At 38.1% G+C, this 19996-nt stretch overlaps 1 protein-coding gene across 1 annotated transcript; it reads left to right on the top strand.

Moving 5' to 3' along the window:
• The first annotated feature begins 474 nt into the window (after nt 1-474).
• On the top strand, nt 475-11160 carry si:ch211-241b2.5 (uncharacterized). The gene is made up of 10 exons (XM_022205402.2): nt 475-854; nt 2143-2206; nt 2297-2541; nt 3395-3491; nt 3718-3987; nt 5763-5879; nt 8303-8374; nt 8625-8669; nt 9237-9357; nt 10428-11160. Exons 1-10 carry the CDS (start codon nt 849-851, stop codon nt 10900-10902), a joined length of 1512 nt encoding a protein of 503 aa, XP_022061094.2. The 5' UTR covers nt 475-848; the 3' UTR covers nt 10903-11160.
• Nucleotides 11161-19996: the final 8836 nt, after the last annotated feature.

Genomic DNA, 19996 nt, shown 5'->3' with positions numbered 1-19996 from the left:
GCAGATATTTTTTAAAATAAAAAAAATGTTTTTGATATTAATAATACTTTTCTGATTTTAAAATAAATAATTGTGCAAATTTATACTGTTAAAGAACTACAAAACATTTCTTAAAATATTTATTTTTGATGTAGATTTTACTACCAGTATTGACCAGCTTTTTTTTTTTTTTTTTATAAACGCTTAAAGTAAAATACGTATTTTGGAGGGGATATTATATGCTTTTGTTGTTGTTGTTTTACAGTTAACATGTAAATTAATTTAACAAAGGAGGGGGGATCTGTAAAATAACAGCAAAACATAATAAATAAATAAATAAATAAATAAATAAATATAAATAGAGGTCAAGCATCCAGGCTGTGACGCCAACATGCGGTTTAATGACTTCACTGGTCTATAAAGATTCTTATCATTGAAGAAAACCCTCCTCATAGATCCACCCCTGAGCTGCCAGTAACTGCAGGGTGGGCCCACACTTCTCTCTTTCCTGTCTGGAAGCAGATCAAGCACTCTTTATTTCCTTCTGAAAACACTCGTAAAACCAGCAGCTGTTGTTGGATGTTGAAAACAAGAGTTTCACTCACAGCGTCTGCTTAGAGACTCTCAGCTCCGGGTGAGGAAGAAAAAAACCCTAAACGGTTGCAGCATTTGGTGGTTCGTTGTTCAGTTTTAAGTGGGCTGGAAATGACACAGGAGTTTTCTAAGCAGGGGTGTGAAAATTCGGCTTGTGGGCGGAGCCTCTCTGTGTGTGCGGGAACAGAAAAACATCCTCTGTTTAAAAGGATGTCAGTCGGTGAAGTGGACGGACAAAGGAAAAAACTCATGAAGATCAACGAACTGCTGCTTGAATGAAGGTAAGAATATCTGACTAGGTTATGAAGGCAATTTAATCTGGGGTTTGCACATCCTTAAAACTCAATTTATACTAATACTACCACAATGAGTAATAATAACATAGTATTAGTAATTTACATTATAGTACTAGTGGCATTAATAATGCAATAAAATGATTATAATATTGTATTATTATTATTATTATCATTATAAGTAGTTATTATGGCAGTAGTATTAGTATTAATACAATAAAAATAATGAAAATATTTTATTATTATTCCGATTATTATTGTTGTTGTTATTCTAAGTAGTTATTATTATAGTAGTAGTGGAAGTATTTATACAATAATAATTATAAACATAATAATCATATAAACATATATATATTAGCAACAATGTTAATAATAATATAAATATTAATAATAATAACTGTTATTATAAGGATGGTAACTTTATTATCATGGCTATATGTATATCAATGCTGTCATGAGTTTATCATGAGCATTTACTCACCTGTCTTCTTGTCATTTTTGATTCATATCCATCTCTTTTTTTCATAAATAATCCTTTTTGAGGTTTATCAGATTAGACTCAACACCAGCACAGTTATCTTCCCCAACTCTCCGCCTTAAACTCCTTTTGTCAGTGACTAATCTAACCTGTTCTACTATCTGATTCTAATATCAATTACGTCTGTTGATTTCTCAGTTAAACAGAGGGGTAAATATTCCACAGAACCGCAGCTTTTATTTACATTTCACAGGAAAAGCCGACAGAAAATGACTAATTGCTTGCTTATCACACAGCAGCTCACTCAATAAACACCCACAAACAGAATCTTGCACTTATGCAAACTCGAAATTCAAGATAATGTCTGTTATTCTCATGTGTATTCCCAGAAAAGCCCAGTTGCAAACATCACTGGATAAAACGTGTTTACAAAGAGGAAAACCCACGTGCTGGTGTGTGGGTGGATTTTTTTTTGTCAAACGTGTGTCAACGCCGTTCAAAGCAAAAGAAACTTCCTGGTGCTATTTTTCTGTCATAAATAAATCAACAGGGAAGTGATTTTCCTTGTAACAGATCTGAGTCATGCTGCATGAAGGAATAAATCATTCACTGACATGTGATCTTGTTTTCATCTCATGATAACGGTGCTTTTTTTTTTTTTAGCAGAGTGCAGAAGTAAACTAAATTTCACATCTGGCCTTCTTCAGTAAAATGAGTCATGTTGCAAGTAATGGCAAAAAAAAAAAAAAGAGAAAAGATTTCAACATCTGCAAAAACTCCCCTGTTTTTCCTCCTCAGGTCTCAATGGACTGGACTCTTGTCATCATAGTTTTGCAAGTCTTTTTTCAGCCGTCCCTGTCAGGTAAGTAATAAGTCAGATATTACGTTCTTATTTTTGTGGCTGTGCACATTTCCATCAATAATGACATCCCTTTCTATCATCCCCCTGCAGTCTTGTTCACTGTGCAGGCAGAACAAACCGTGTACCAGTCAAAATATGGAGAAAAAGTGGTGATGGGCTGCAGGTTTTCCCCTCAACCAGCAAATCCTAAGTCGGACCTGAAGGTGACGTGGCACCAGATCACCCCCTCCTCGTTCCAGGAGGTGATCCGGCTCGATAACGGGGAGATCTCTGCATCCCAGATTTACCAGGGCCGAGTGAGACTTCTCACAGAGGACGGATGGGCCAAGCTGGAGGTGAATACAAGCAGAGATGCTCTCAGATTTATTAACATAGCCAGCTGCTGTGTGCCCAAAACTGGACAAAATGACAAAAACGAGACACAAAATGATAAAAACGTAGCCACAAAATGGCAAAAACCAGACACAAAATGACAAAACTGAGACAAAATGCCAAAAACAACACACAAAATCACAATTATGAGACACAAAATGAGACAAAATGACAAAAATGAGACATGAAATGACAACAACGAGACACAAAATGACAAAAAATAAGACACAAAATGACATAAATGAGACACAAAATGACAAATAGTAGACACAAAATGATATAAATGAGACACAAAATGGCAAACACGAGACAAAATTGAAATGAGACACAAAATGACAAAAGCGAGACACAAAATGACAAAAAGGAGACACAAAATTTCAAAAATGAGACAAAATGACAAAAGCGAGACACAAAATGGCAAAAAAGGAGACACAAAATCACAAAAACGAGACACAAAATGACAAAAAGTAGAGACAAAATGACAAAAATGAGACACAATAATGACAACAATGAGACACAAAATGACAAAAATGAGACACAATAATGACAAAAATGAGACACAAAATTGCAAAAACGACACGGAAAATTATATAAACGAGACACAAAATGACAAAAACGAGACACAAAATGGCAAAAAGTGTCTTTAGCAATTCATATATGATGTTAACTGTGATTGAGTGATAGCAGAGCTGTTTAGAAAACCAACGATATTCTTGTCATGTTGTCATGTAATTTGATTTATCTGAGGCCACAAGCTGTCATTTCCTCATTAGATTTTTTTCATTTAAGAATTTCTCTTCTTTGGTCACCTTTCAGATGTCCAGACTGAGGATAAATGACTCGGGGACCTACCAGTGTCTGGTTCAAACGAGTGATGGAGACGACTATAAAAGCATCAGTCTGTCTGTTGTAGGTAAGAATTCCAGTATTAGTTGGTCTACGACCACAGGGGCTTTGTTCTGGGAATGGGCTGTTACTGTATCTCATTCTGAAAGTGAAAGTAGGACCATTATTACTCAATCAAGATTTTGACCCACTTACGCAATCCCTCAGAATCTTCCCCTTTTCCCTGGTGTTGCACAAGTCTTATCATAGCCGCAATAATGAAGCGAACTTCTCTCTGTCTGATTGCCCTTCAGCACCTTACAAGTCGGTCACCAAACACATTGAGGAGGCTGCAGAGGCTGGTGACGTGATACTAACCTGCCAGTCGGAGGGATTTCCTCAGTCGTCTGTGGCGTGGCAGGTCGGACACCAGCGGACACACAACCCCAGCAACACCTCAGTATCTGAAACACCAGACGGGCTGTTGAAAATCACCACTCAGATACAAGTCAGCTCCTCAGAAAGAAACAACTACACGTGTAACTTCATAAAGGATGGCTCCTCTGCAACATTTCATATCCCAGGTACATCTTTTGGTTTCCTTTAAGGTGTTCCTCTGAGGAAATGATACAGTGAGACATAATGGCAGTGGGACTTTTTTTGCATGCCTACTCATTTCTTGTAGAATCCAAAAAAATGCACAGAAAAGAATCAAAAGAGAAACCAACAAGCAGCTATAGCCCCTGTGTATGGGTCTGAGCTATCTGGGTGCACCCACATTCAAACTTTTAACCCCACTAACAACCCCACAGTTCATCTACAATGAGACTTTTTTGCATGCCTACTCATTTCTTGTAGAAGCCAAAAAATGTACAAAAAGATAAAAGAATCAAAAGAGAAACTGACAAGAGAGTTTTGCATCACTTTTTTCCCCTTCATTCCACCCACGTTATCCTCCCTTTCATTACCTACAAAACACAGAAAACTGAATCATCTTGAAGTGTCGGATCGAAAGCTGCAGGCGAGAGATTCTGTTATGTTCAGCTTTTCCTCTGTTTTTAGCTATGTTTGCCTTTATTGTATAGGACAGTGGGGAGAGAGGCAGGAAACATGAGGAGTTGGGGAAAGACATGCAGTAAATGTCCATGAGTGGGATTCAAACCCATAACTACTATGTTTTGGACTCTAGCCCCTGTTTGTAGGTCGCCCATTTGAACTTTAAACTCAAGTAGCAACCCCATAGTTCCATAGTGGAGACGGCATACAACACACACTTTGCAATAGCTGCAGGAAAGAAGGCATGTAGGCTAACGAATGTCATTTTTTACCCTGGATAGATGAACAGCAAGAAGCTAAGCGCCCTTCATTGTTGAGGCATTGATCCCACGTCTCTTTAACATCATAAGTCCTTTTGTGATGCCACAACTGAATTATACAACTGGCTTTGAACTCTGGCAATATCAGCAAATTTGAGATGTGTCTACCTTCTTTCTACGTCGAAAGTCTTATATCTTTAAACGTTAGTGGGGAGATTTCAATCTTCTCATGTTAAATGTCAGATTTTCTCATTTCTCCGTATTGCTTCTTGTCCTCTGGTTCTGATGCTGTTTTTCTTTAATCTAGAAGCCTACTTGCAGCCCACATCAGATGCAGTTACCGACAGAGCATATATAAATCATGATTTCATCGCTTGCCCACAGTTTTTCCAGAGTTGTAAGAGTTCCCCTCTAGTTTTCAGTGAAGTTGTAGGAGGTGATTGAACAGATCGGCAGCGTGTAGGACTGCAGCAGCAGCCGGTGCTGTCGTGTTGGAAAATGTGTTTCCTGCTTGTTTCAGCATTTAGACTCATCGTGGTTTTATTCATACGTGCGAAAAGGATTCTCAACGCTTTTGAATTGGATTTAAAAACCTAAAAAATGCAAAAAACATGACACTAAGAGTCACAGCTCCTCACTGCAATATAACCCTTTGATACCCAGCATTGGTGAAAGACACACATATTCCATTGAGTATGGGTATCTTTTGACCCATGTTGTGCATCCCAGGGTTAATTCAGATCAAACCTGTTTGTTTAAATGCTAAAAGAAGAAAAGCAAAAGCAGACAAGGCTTCGAGCACAGCCAACCATAAAACTTTTACATAAGCAGGAGGGGTTTTAATAGCGAGTTAAGTTCTTGAGCAATGAGGGGAAGTTTGCAGCAGTTTGTCTTTGGTATATCTGGTTATTTCCATAATGGTTAAGTGGCTAAAACTATTTAACTATTAATATTCCAGCGCAAAACATGTGTCTGGTCTTTCTTGGAGCTGAATTACAAACACATTAACAGTGATTCTTCTATGTTTGTGCTCTTTCTCACAGACGAAATTCCTCAAAAATCAAAAAATGACGCCGCCATCGTGATAGTGAGCATATTAGTGATTACGGGGGTCGTTACTGTCGGAGTGCTCGCTTACAGACGACGAATAAGTAAAAAAGGTAACTCCTTACTTTGTTTGTGCACAGCAGCAGGAGCATAAACTGTAGACTGAAGGGAAAGTCTTCAGATCAGATTAGAATCATGTCAGGTATTTTTGTGAGTTTGTTTGGCATTAGCACATGAGACAATCCACACCTTGTAAAACTGTTTAACACATGAACTCCACATGAAGCAATGACAAGACATTAAAGTGGCAAATGGGAACAAACAAAGGAAGAAAAGTGCACAAGGTTAAAGATTAAATGAGATAAAAATCAAAGTCTATTTGTCCTTGCATTCAGTCTGCAGTCTGAAGGCAAAAATAATGTGAGTGTGTGGTCACTGCAGGGCTGAATTCCCCTTTAGCATGCACTCTGACAAATATTCACAGGAAATACGAGGAGAAATTTCATTTGTTTGGCAGCAGGACCGACATTATGTCCTTCCTGTAAGTGCTCACAATAGTTTAGTTTTATCTTTCACAGTCCATTTAGGAAGATTACACAAAACACTGCGGTGACGTGGGACAGAATAAAATGGAACTTTTACCAGAACTACAGATGGGTGACAAATTAAAGGAAAAAAAACTCAGTGTCTGAATAAGGCTCCATGCTTGTTGGCCTTGATTTTCCAAAAGTCCAAAAGATTTTCTTTCATTTGGTGTTTTGATCAGTTTCTAACACGTCGATCTAAAAGTGTCCAACTGGGTCCAGATCTGGTGACTGTAAAGGTCAAAGCGTATGATTCACAACTATTTCATGCTCGTCAAAGCATTCAGTGACCCCTTGTGCCCTACAAATTAAGACATTGTCATCCTGCAAGAGACTATTCCCATCGAAATGTTGAATGGCAGGAAAAGGGGATTCCTCAGAACCACTTTGTGTTATTCTCAGTGGTTATTTCCTCAACAAAAAAAAAAAAACAAGTTGACCCAAACAATGTCATAAAAATGCCCCCAACTGTAAAAATAGAGCCACCAGATCCCCTCACTGAGGTCAAGGATTTAGATTTGTTCTCTAATCTGTCATCTTTCTTTATTTTAACTCTGCTGATTTGTCTTAAGGTTGACCCTTTGGTCAAACTGTCAGAGGAATTTACAGCCATGGCCATAAGTTTGGACACAGCATGACTTATGTCTGTTTTGATGTCTATTACAGAACATAACTAATATTTTTTGACAGCACCAGTTTAATTAGTCAACAAATCAACAACGGATATAATATTATCAATAAATTCCAACAATTGGAACAACTTTGTTCCCAAAACATATTAGAAGAAAATAACAAAAAATGCAGTACTTTCACAACCGAATTTGGTAAGAATAACAAAATGACACCAAACTCTTTTGATGTTTTTTTTAAATATGAAACTTAATATAGTTCTCAGGAGTTGTATTGTAAGTGACAATTTTGTGGTATTTTCTAAGATTCACAAGCGTCATGGTACTTGTGTCCAAACTTATGGCCATGGCTGTATGTCTTGTCAGGAAAAACCTCTGTGCCATCTGTCTCCCATATGACCGACAGATGTTACATGACGCTACCGCTGAAAACAGGAAGTGTTTTAGAAAACAGGTTTCATGTGAGGATGACTTAGCTTTTTTTTGGGGGGAAGAAGTTTGCCTCAGACAGCAGAGTCTGTAGGTGGAAACACCCAGCCTGATTTTAGGTTTTGGTTTTGTGTAAAGGGGAATTTAAACTATTTGTCAACGCACGGGTGATTTTTTAGCACATGTCTGTCTATGTATCATCTCCAGGTGTGGATTTTTCACACATCTGTCACATATGAATGGGTGAACATGATAAGAAATCATGTTTCAGTTGTGGGTCCCGAAACATCTGGATGACACTGAGTGAAAGTGAAAGTGAGAACGTTCATAGCAGCACTGACAGGAACACATAATGTACAAATAATACAGTTTATATAAGACAGTTATTATATTGTGTGTGCTGGAGAAAAATTACATTAAATAACTGAGAAGCTGAGAGTAAAAAATACATCATAACCAGTAAATAGGCAGTGCATAGAGTAAATACAGTCTACTTATATTCTGTCTGTCAATGAAAAACACACAAAACATGCTTGTAAACCAAAAAAATGCCCATTTTAATATCTTTAGAGTCCTGTTTTATAAGAATTGTATAAATTATTGATTTATTCCCAATCATAAACTGTTTGTATATGGAGCCAAACAAACTATACACGCAAACTTACAGTTCTCATTCAGTGGTTTTTGTTCATTTTATACTGAAGACATCAAAACTACAAAAGAATACATACAGAATTATGTTGCAAACAAAAAGGTGGTAATCTTCAGTATTAATTGACAATGTAGAAAATAATACAAGCAAATAAAAAGCATTTAATGAGAAGGTGTGTCTAAACGTTTGACCGGTGGTGTACATGTTCCACACAGTAAATAATGAGCCATGTTTTGTGACAGGGTCCAGAGCTCACAGCGTTCACAGCACCAGGAACCTTCTCGTCGACGGCGAGGACAAGTCTGCTGCTACCTGTGAGTCTAATCGGCTTTGTTTGTACGTCAGTTTGTTTTCAAAAAGCACTGCATGGAAAATAGGAACTCTGAGGGCAAATGAAGTTCTGCAGAAAATTGTTTTTTAGTGATCTGAGTCAGTGCGGGTGATGCTTCTCTAAACTCATAAAGCAACACATAAATTAGTCATTAATATACAGCTGATTCAGTGCTTCTGTAAATGGTTCTGGTTTTGTGTCAAAATTCTGACTGTGCCGTTTCCTCCCACCAGGCATCCAAATAGATAAAGAAAATGCAGACGTGGTAATTAATGTTGGTAAGTGACTATGATTCTGTATGGTCATGCATCATTCATCTTTTGCTTCATCTAATTTATTCTCTTCTTCAGTTTTTACGGCTTTACACTCTTACAGTGCTTTTATTTTGTAGTTTGCACCCATAAGTGTTTGCTGCATTGATTTATTTTGTAAATCTTTTACCATCTCTAACTCTGTTTCTTCACATTTCCTTCTCTGGTCTTCCTGTTTAGCTGAACAGGCACTTTTTGTTTACTTTCTTTTTTGCCTTTCTGTAGAGCACTTTGCAAACTCGGTTTCAAAAAGGTGCTATATAAGTACAGTTACTATTATTAATTGCAGTGACACTGAAAAAAAACATAGGAATTTTGTTTCTGTTTCAACAAAAATGCCTTTAAATAGTAAACACCAACCTGTAATGTTCTAAACAAATGAACTACATTCATACAGAAACGACTTATTGTGAATAAATCAGCCCTCTAAGCTTCTACTACGTAGTGCAAAGTGATTATCTAAAGGTTGTTTTCATATTAGTGGATTCCTCGGTAACAAATGACTGAATGTTTCGGGTTTTTTTTGGTCTGAAGATGACATGGAGGAAACTCTGGGGTCACGACTGAAAGCTTTTTACTCTGAATATTCCGCTGAGACGAGACGCCACTGTGGTGCTTTCAGTGTGGAGGAGCTGCCTCAGAGGCTGCAGAACAAGTGAGTCATGAACACATATTTCTGATGCGATTGCAAGAACCAGGCATGAAAGGCGAGGTTATTTGTTTCTCACTCGAAACTTATATTAATTGGGGGTTTCACTTTGAATTAACAAGCACTCTGCTGAAGAATCCTAATTGGTTTGAATGAAGTCTGCGTGGCAGCTTTCAAAAGAACGAGAAAACTTCCTGCTTTCTTTCACATTATGTCGACTGTTTCTCACAAATACATCTTCACCAAAAACGCAAAGCACAATCTAACATTTAAATCCTATAACAAGCACAGTTTGGCATGTTTTGTTTGCAAAGCTACTTTACTTAACAACACTGTGAGCCTCCTGTTGTTGGAATAAGGTTTTTCAGCGCTTTTGAAGTCCTAAATTCACCGTACCTTGGACATTGTCTTCATTAGACCTTTATTATTGCTTTATTTTTGTCCTTATTCTACATTTATAATTCTTGTCCTGCTTCGTCCATGCCTCATCTGCATCCAGCTGCTGTAAACATGTAAATTTCCCCAGTGAGGGATCAATAAAGTTAGATTTTAACTAAGGCCGGTGCAACACAGCCACAGTAGCTCTTTCATTCTGGATTCTCCAGTTCTTCTCCGTAAAGGTTATACACTCAACACAGCTTTATATTCACACAGATTTGGGTGTCAAAGTTTATCACCTTGCCATGAAAGCTGGTGCAAATTTACAGATCCACAGACTGAAGCTGCTGGTGAGACTTGGCAGCTCATTCTCAAATCAGAATCTATGTATCAGTTACAGTACGTTGGTTCATGGCACAAACTGCATTTGTTTCACAGTGGAGGCTGTAAAATTGTGGCTTTCAGAGGTTATTCTTGTGACAGGATCTGTCCTCTTGCAAACATAGCTGCCTGGTTGGCATTTGAACAGGTTGATTTTAGCCCAAACTGTGATCTTTTCCACAACCTAAGCAAGTAGAATTGGAAGATAGGAAATTCCTGAAAGCAACAGAACACATTAACACAAAACCAAAGTAAACAGTAGCTGGAAAAGCAGCAAGCTGTAAAATAAATAAATACAATAATCTTGTTTTTTTCAGTGATGGCCAACCTGTGAATCCTCTGGATTTACTCCCAGAACCCGGTGAGACGGTTTTTCTTGAGGGACTCCCAGGAAACGGGAAGACGACTGTAGCCCACATCCTGGTCTCATCTTGGGCCAGGGAGCCTTCGCACTCCTTGGATCTCAGCAACCTCAGTCTTCTCTTATGCGTCGACTGCAGCGCCGTGAAGCAGGACTTATATCAGGAGATAAAAACTCAGCTTTCTCTCCCTGAGGAGACATCAGCAGAGGAGCTGAGGACTGTGTTAACCAAGTCCGGCAAGGTTCTGCTGCTGCTGGACGGGTACAGAGAGGGAAACCACGATTTTGATGAATCCTTGAGGATGTTTCTGAGTGATAAAGGAGGCTGCAGGGTGCTGATTACAGCCTGTCCTGGACACTGTCCCACATTAATGCAAACAGCCGGAGCAGGAAGGACGCTGAAGTTCAGTCTGCAAGGCAAAAGTTTATGACAAACAGAAATGTTCAGCACTTGTTACATTTTTAAGAAATGCAGGTATTATATTTGTTTATTGTTAAAGATATATTAGATTCTGTTTTACACGTGTGATCAGATTTTTTTACGAGCCCAAATATGCTGCAACATGTTTTAAATTTGAAGTAATACACTGAATGTAAATGAAATGATGTAAATATTGTTTATATTCTGTCCTTTCAGTCTTGATTGTTGTTGAGACGGTGACCATTAAAATATTGAATGTGACAACTCATTTTAATCTTATTACTGGAAAACACTGCAGAGTGAAATTAGTACTCAAGTCCAGTTTTGCTTGCGCTCTTCATGAAACCCCTGAGGGAGATTTAATCTGCACATCCAAGGCCCTGCTTCCAGTAGATATGACTTCATGCACGTTATTAACAAATGCTGAGGTTTCTGTTTCTGTTCTGTGTCAGAGCAAGAAAAATGAAAGAAAGTTCAGCGTGTCGGGTCACTTGGCTGCACCAAAAGCAGCAGCAGCTTGTTTGAGGGTAAGAGGAAGCGACTCGATCAGTGTTCCTGGCAAGAGTCAGCGTTGCTTCCAGTAACTTTTGGTTATATTTTTGGATGTTCTTCATTCTTGGTAAATGTTTTATTGCAGTCTAACCAAATTCATGAATAATTTAGATTTGCATTCAGACAGCATTAGTCCAGTTAAAACATGCATACAGTGGTGGAAAAAAGTTTTTGGGCACCCTTAACCCTGTAATGCTGCAGCCAAGATATGTATGCATTCCCTAATGCTGATTTGTGCACATTTAATACTAGGAACCTTTTGCAAGCACTGGTTTCTCATAGGACCAGTTGAAGTGGGACCTACATTATTATATATCTGTTATTATTACATATCTATTCTAAGTGCTGTAGACAAATTAACAAATCTCCACTTAATTTAGCATCAGCTTGAAAGCAAAAACACAAATAATACATTTTTTATACATAATTATAAAAAAATTCAGGCATCAAGTGGTTAAAATTTGACAGTCTCAAATACTATCATGAAATATTTGTGGAAAAATGTCTTTTCGTGTTTCAAAAGGCATGGATACATCAGGCAGACACAAACAAATATAAATTATATGTTTTTTTTACTGAATTCTTGACAGTTTCTACATGTCAGTTCTTAACATTGTCTGCATTAAAGTCAACAAACAGAGAATGTGGTTGAAACTGAACAAAAATGAATAAACCATCACATCATCAGACTAATATTTAGTCTTCCTGCCATTAGCAGCAGTAGAGCTCTGGTCCTGGCTGGATGTTCCCCACCAGCCTTTCACACTGCTGAGGGTGAATCTGGGCCCATTCTTCTTGAATTACTGCTTTTAATTCTTCTAAATTCTTTGTTTTAAGCTTTGAAACGCACCTTTTGATAATCCACCACAGATTTTCAATGGGGCTGGCCATTCTAAGACCTGGATGCTGAGCTCCTAAAGACAAGTTCTACTGGTCCTGGATGAGTTCAAGGAGCTTTATCTTGTAGAAACATCCAGTTTGACCTCGACTCAACAGAGCACGTACAGAAGGGAGGATGTGGGTTTGGAGAATGGAACAATAGATGACCAACACCACCAGCAGTCATGCATCCCCAAACCATGATACTGCCTCCACCATGCTTGACAGTAGGTACTTTACATGCTGGAGATGATGCTTCACCTGGCCTTCTGTGTACCCTCACAATAGCAGGAGGAAGATAAAGCTGGAAACTGGAGTCATCTGACCACAGAACCTTCTTCCAGTTCCTGTCTGTCCAGTTCTTGTGTGCTTTGGTCCAACGACACGGGGCTATACCTCCACCTCTCATTGGTCAGGGGCTTCTTGACAGCCTTGTAGGTGGAACACTGGACACCAGTTAGGTTTGACCACTGCTGCTGAAGCTCCTGTGATTTCATTAGGTGGATTTTCCTGCACATGCACATCGGGATGCAGTCATTTCTTGCTGAAGAAACCTTTGGATGCCCAGATCATAGTTTGTCTTCCACACTGTTGGTTCGTTATTTCTGCAGAGTGCTGAAGGACTGCATCTGCACTTCCTGGCTGAGAATCTGTATCTTCAGGCATGTTTCCTGTGCTAGGTTCCTCGTTTTAACCATTTCTGTCTCAGAAGAACCTTCAAATGCTGACTTTATATAGACACGAAGCATGGCAACAAAAATTGTTGTTCATTAGTGGATCTCTGGTACCAAAATGCCCCAATGCTCAAACTTTTTTAATAGAACCAATCAACTTTAAGGTTTTAATGTCTTTTTAGGATTTATTTAGTATTTTGGCTGTGACTGAAGGAAAAGAAATTACACTTGAAGACCTAAGAGTAATTCTTAAAGCAATATTTCACAAATGCATGGAGTGTCTGAAAACTTTTTCCACCTCTGTGTATTCCTTCATGCCTATTCTGTTGCACTACATCATGATTGTGTGCTTTTTGCACTGCATGCGCTGACTTTGTGCAGTCAGCAGTGAGCAGCATGTGCTGCTATTTCCTTTCTGAGATATCTAGAAAGACATATCATTTAACCTTTAAAAATAGAGAAGTGAAAGGCACGCTGCAAAGAGAAAGAGACACCGAAGAGATGCTGCTTAGCGTCCAGTGGTGTCATTACATCAGATAACAGCAGATCAAAAGAAAAAAGGACTTTAAAAAGAGATATAGTTCAGGAAGAGTCAAAAGTGAATTATACAAAAATAGCCAATTAGGTTTGAAGCAAATAATTCAACAGTGGATTCACTAAAGATCAGTTACGATGTTTTAAAATGTTGTTTGCTCTTCTTGGACTTCTTGACCACATCTGGGCCTGGAATCAGTTTCTGCAGTGAAAGTTCCCCCAAGTTTCAGCCTGTTGTACAACCGCACTGTTTCCTAGTAGACTCAAGTGCAATGCATCTGTTTACTTCAGTTCATTTTCTGCTAATCTTTCTAGTTTTTAGTATTAGTACACAGTCACTTTACACACTTAAGACATTTGACACTTCACACAAACATTTTCTATTTCACTACTAACCTCTGTGTGATTGTGTACATTCAACTAACCTTTGTTTATTGTACTCTGGCAAAATAATTTCCTCCGGGATGAATAAAGTAGATCTTCTAACTTTCAGTTGATTCACAGTAGAGCTGATGTCTGTCCATAGTATTCAGACCTCTTTGCTTTTTGAACACTTTATAAACTAAAATTGCCATTCTTGCTCATCAGAGATAGATCGATAGATCGATGTGTGTACGATCTGTGTACTGAGATAGATCGATCGATGTGTGTACGATCTGTGTACTGAGATAGATCGATAGATAAACATCTAAACATCTGGCAGTTCAACAGTGCACACAATAACACAAAATATATGCTTTTAGAATTTTTTCAAATCTATTTTAAAAAACACATTGCTTTAATTCTCCTTGATTTGTATCTAAAACTGGATTTGGATCCATTTGTGGCAAGTTAATGAACTGGACAGCGGTTAGAAAGGTTCACAGCTGTGCATATACAGTAAGGCGTCACCATTCATTGGTTTAAAATCTTTAAGGTTTAAAATTGTCCTTTTTGAACCACCAGCAGTCTTAATAGAGTTGACTTGTTGCCAAATTGAGAAACGAGTTAAGTAGATCCATGGTTGGGGAAGTGACTGAAAATCCAAAGGTCACCCTAGCAGAGCTTCAGAAGTCCTCTCCTGGGGGAACGACCACCTCAGTAGCACTTAGTCTAATCGGAACTTCATAGTTGAGGAGCAAAATGGATGTCAGGAGTTGCCAGATGACATTTACTCTCACATACTGGTCATACTCTATGTCTGAGTCAATTTTGGCCTGGGTCAGAAATTCCCTCATAACAAGTGTCAATACCAAATCTCTCCAAACTACAGATCGATGTAGAATGTATAAATATCACATCTGATGTTCTAAAGATGCTTCTCAGTGGCAGAAATAGGGAGGCTGGTCAGAACTGAAGAAAAACCAGAAGTCCTTGAAGAAAACTTATTTCCAGAGAGCAGACGACCCGATAAGAGGCCGACTTCACATTTCAGCAGGACAGTGACACAAACTGAAGCACACTTACACGATACAGCCTGGACAGAGCGGTTATGCTCAACGTTATTTAATAGATCCAATACGTTAATGTCACATTTTATGAAATCATGAGTTTGCAACTGTTTTTAAATGCAAAAGCTAAGCCCACAGTTTGCTACCTGTTCAGTACAAAGCAAAGAGGAGGATCAATATTAGATTCAAAAGACCAAAAAAAAATGCTAATTTAGCTCTGTATCTGATAGATGTGGCAAGAAGATATTTCCTCGTAACCTGGCTGTTTCTAGAAATGGGATGAGATGATGGCAGTGGCATTTTTATAGCCCGTTTCACTGATTCAAGCAGTCAAAAACATAATTTAATACTTCTTTAAATGCATCTAGAAGGTAACTGAATGGACTTTCTAAATCTACTTAGGTACTTGTATTTGGATATTTCATGTTTATACTACTTTATACAGTTTACAGACTAAGGACACCCCTTGTGCAATGTTCCTTAAATGTCAAATGATTCAAAACTGAATCACTGTACAGTAATTTCATAATTTCTAAGCTGACATATAGAGTAGTTCCTCTTATGAACACTCAAAAACAAATAAATTGACAAGACTATATTGAAAATACAGACCCCAAAGTAGACATTTAATGTTAATTGGAGATCTCTGACACACAAGTTAAAGAATTGTCAACCAGTGAAACAAAATTGAGTATATGTGGGACTTCCAGTTAGCCTCGTTGTTGTTGACACTTCACAAAGGGGGAATACAGTTAAGGAAGCTCAGTGAGCAACTACAAATGTGTGGAAATAAAAGTTGCAGCAGTAATCACAAGGTAAAGAATGAGCCACAGCACCACTAGTCACAGCTGCAGAACATGAAACGAAGCCTGATGAAGACTGGGAGCAAATAATTTAAGAAAATGGTGAATGAATGAAAAGTCTGTTAGATCAGATCAGACTGAGTCCAACATGTTTGGTGTAAAGCTGACCAAGACAACCACAGTGAAGGCGTAGTCCTGACAGTGAAGCAGTGTTGTAGGGCAGCATGAGTGGAAAAAAAAGGTGTTGGGGAGATGATATTTATAAATGATACCATGTATGAATGTGGATGTACCAAAGTACTGGCTGACAAGATGACCCCAAGTCTGCAGAAGTTTGACAAATGAGGAGTATTCCAACAAGAGAGCAGTTCAAAACACCTTGCCAAAATCACACAAGCGTTTCTAAAGAAGAACAGAAACCCGACTTGAATCCAACAGAACACCTCTGGGCCGTTCTGAAGAGAAAAGGGTCGAGCACCACAGTCCTTCCAGCGAGGAGCAGCTGAAAGAACTATCACTGAAGAATGGCAGCTGTCCAGAAAATTGTGCAACTCTGGTTTCCTCCCTACTGAGGAGGATCGAGTCTTTAAACACAACAGCAGACATACAAAAAAATGGAAAAAAATGATGTTTTGTTGTACTGAGTTCCAACTGTGGAGTCTGTATTTTTGTTTAGAAGAGACGAGACGAGAGACGTGATAGTTTATGAATTATCAATCACTTGACATTTAGGTATACTCCCTTCTGTTGTGTCAGAGGAACCAAACTACTACTACTTTTGTTTTGATGCGTTTACTTCATTTTGCTTCCAGTAATTTTATTTACTCAATGAATTGAATATAAATATGACATTTTACTTGTTTTACCTGGTAGATTGTGTCTAATTTTCATTATTCACAAGTTTTGGAAAGCTTTTTTAGACTTTAAAGCGTAGCCATATAACCTTTCTAAATGTGCTCATTAATATTTCAATAGAGATGGTGATTCTTCTACACTGTCGCTGCTGTTTGTGTATCACAATCCTACAACCTTAATCATATAATTATGGTATTTAATTCCTCTTCTCATACACATATTGTGTTGGCTTCATATTATGTTGCTGAGCTGCTCAACAATTAGTAACATTTATGACACTCGTGGGAAAATCAAGGCGAAAACATCATAAAATCAACAAACATACAAAACTGACTGATATAAGGATGTATTCTGATAACTGATTTCACAACAAACCCACCTACAAGTATTGCAGTTTCTTATGTTTTGGTACGTTGTAAATGATTTACTTCCATAAACTGCTGCTTGGAAGTAACTCATGCAGCACTTCCTGTTGTGTTGTTTTGTTCAGTCCGATTTTCTGCTGTGCGCAGCAAATTCGTAAAACTTCGTTCTCAGCTGTGATGAATGCACTGTCTGGCCTTTGCTTTGTCCGTGTCAACTGCTGGAAATTTCATTACTATTGTCTCTGGTAAGACTTTGTCAGAATTACGTGAAGAGGAACAGGAGGCTGTTTGACTGTTACACATGAGTCATCAAATAAAACAGCATCGCAACAACAGTGTTCAGGAAGTGTAATGTGGATTTACAGTCACTGCTGTCACAAATACAGTAAGTGTCATCAAGGTTTCCCCAATTTCTGTTAATTTCTAACAAGTTTTTGATACTGTTAAAAAATCTGAATCATGGGGAATACCGAGCATGCCGCAAAACAATGGGAAAAATTATTGAGGTGGTTGATGATGCAAGAAAGGATTGTGTGTGATGTTGACACTTTAGATTTTACATCAATGTACACTGTGAAGGAAAAATGACTCTCTTTCCCCTTATTGAGGTATTTCCTAGCAGCTGTTAGCTGAAGACATCCCAGAATATGATGCAGGTTGAATCTGTCAGCTACAGTCACCTTAAATCAAGCTGTAGAACCTTCAGATCACCTCAGATTATCCTACAGGTCACCTTTGACCTCTCTTCCTATTTGCTTCTCCCAAACTGAGGCTGGGAGCTCATTCAAGCCCTCTCTGTCCCTAATACGACCCTGAGAAAGGCAGAAGAAGATACACAAGAGAGAGAGACAACTGCTGTAGGAGAAACATGACTTGGTTAAGATTAGATATTTAGTCTGAGCTGACAAAGTTGTGTGGGAAACTCTGGTGGAAGCCCGTAGTGGTCCTGATGTGCAAATCGGTTGTCCAACCTGGGTAAAGTAGCGAAAGACTAATTGAACCATCTAGTAGCAGGTTCCCTCTGAAGTTTCCCTCAGGATAGCTGACGCTCAGAGTCTTGCAGTTTTATCAGGTCAAGTGAACGATTGGAAGTCTTGGGGCCGAAACTATCTCAACCTGTTCTTAAACTTTAAATGGGTAAGAAGCCTGGGTCGCTGATTTGGAACCGGGCGTGGAATACAAGCCGCCTAGTGGGACACTTTTGGTAAGTAGAACTGTCACTGTGGGATGAACCGAGTACAGAGTAGAAAAGTTGTGTCCATACTGGGCCGTAGTCTAAATATGGCCTTCCTCCCAACTCAATGTAGACCCAAGGTTGAAGAGAATCTTCAGAACGGATGCTGTCAGTGCTCACATCACTGTGTTGCTCGTTGTATCACTTCTCTCGATATCAGTAAACCTTATTCTCAGCCGAAGCCATCTGACTCTCTCGAGCGTCTCTTAATCTGCCTCCTCAGTCATCTGTCAACATCACAGATTTCCCTAACAAACACTTCTAATGTATTAAACAACACAGATTGAACTGCTAATAACTGTCCGTAACAACTTTTAACATCCACTTCTATAGCATGGAGTGTCTAGTTTTACTTGAGGCTCATTTTACGACCAGATTGAGCAGTTTTTACTTGTAGCTTAATAATGTCTGCCTTGCTGTTAAAAATCAAGTAACAAAGAAGTGATTAGGAATTGTATTTTTTCCTCTTTTCGTTGATATGCCCAAGTATTTTATTTCAGATATTACAACCCCTACCAAAAATTCTGGACTCACCAGTCGTGGAGGACGTTCATTCGGTTGTTTCATTGTAGAAACAAAGCAGATCACAGACATGCACAGGTGTGAGCACTCCTTTTAACTGCAGACTAATGAGCAGATTTCATCTGATGCAGGTGTTAGTTTTGGAAATGGAAATTTACAGGGTGATTACATCATTTTTTCCTCAGAATTGAGTGATTCCATATTTTAGCCCTCTGCTTGATCTAAAAAAAGCAACTGTTATTAACCCTCCTGTTGTCCTCATTTACAAGCACCAAAAAAATATTGTTTCCTTGTCTGAAAAAAAAAATCCAAAAATTCAACAAAAAAATTCTCAAATTTCTGAAAATTTGCTAAACCTTTAGGAAGAAAATTCCAATAATTCCTTAAAAGTTCCCCTTAAAAATTTTATTTAAAAAAAAATCCCCTAAATGTGGCAAGAAAATTGTTGTAAATATTTTTTTAAAAATGAGTAAAAATCTTTTAAAAATCATAAAAAATATATAAAATGATTAAATACATATCAGTTAAACTTCTAATACTTTCTTTAAGAACATTCACAAAAAAATTGACCAAAATCCAGCGAAATTCGCTGGATTTTGGTCAATTTTTTTGTGAATGTTCTTAAAGTTGTTTTTTTTTGCGAATGTTATTAAGAAACATTTGTAAAATTTCTTTTTTTCCACCAAAAAATGTTCAAAGATTTTCCCAAAAATGTTGAAAATGTGGACATTAGAAGTTTCACTGTGAAAAAATAATTTCTTTTCCACATTTACAAACTTTAAAACGGGTCAATTTTGACCCGCAGGACGACACGAGGGTTAACTGCCACATTTTTTTTTCTTGATTTCTTTTAGTGTCTCTTAAAGGCAGAAAGTTTCCATTTTAAATGACTTTAGTTTTGTGGCATGTCTGAGATCTGCTTTTTTTTCTACAAAATTAACTGAATGAACATCCTCCAAGACTGGTGATTCCATATTTTCTTGCCAGGGGTTGTAAAGCATGGAGTGGTTTCACTAGATGGCGCCATCCTCCTTTACAGGGAGCCTCCAACTGAACGCTGTGAAAGATGTGGTCTGATAAATCCATGAAATTCAATTTCCCTGTGTGGGAAATCTTGAAATTAAAGGGGAAAAGAATTGTGACATAAAAAAATAAACCAATATCCTCCAGTGCTCTATAAAAGGAACGATTTTTATGAGACAACCGCTTTTTTTCTGTTCACTTCTTAAGTGTTTTTATGGCAGTCAGTGGTGTCT

Source organism: Acanthochromis polyacanthus, chromosome 18 (assembly GCF_021347895.1).
Source record: "Acanthochromis polyacanthus isolate Apoly-LR-REF ecotype Palm Island chromosome 18, KAUST_Apoly_ChrSc, whole genome shotgun sequence".
Lineage (NCBI taxonomy): Eukaryota > Metazoa > Chordata > Actinopteri > Pomacentridae > Acanthochromis > Acanthochromis polyacanthus.
This window is presented reverse-complemented; position numbering and strand designations above follow the sequence as displayed.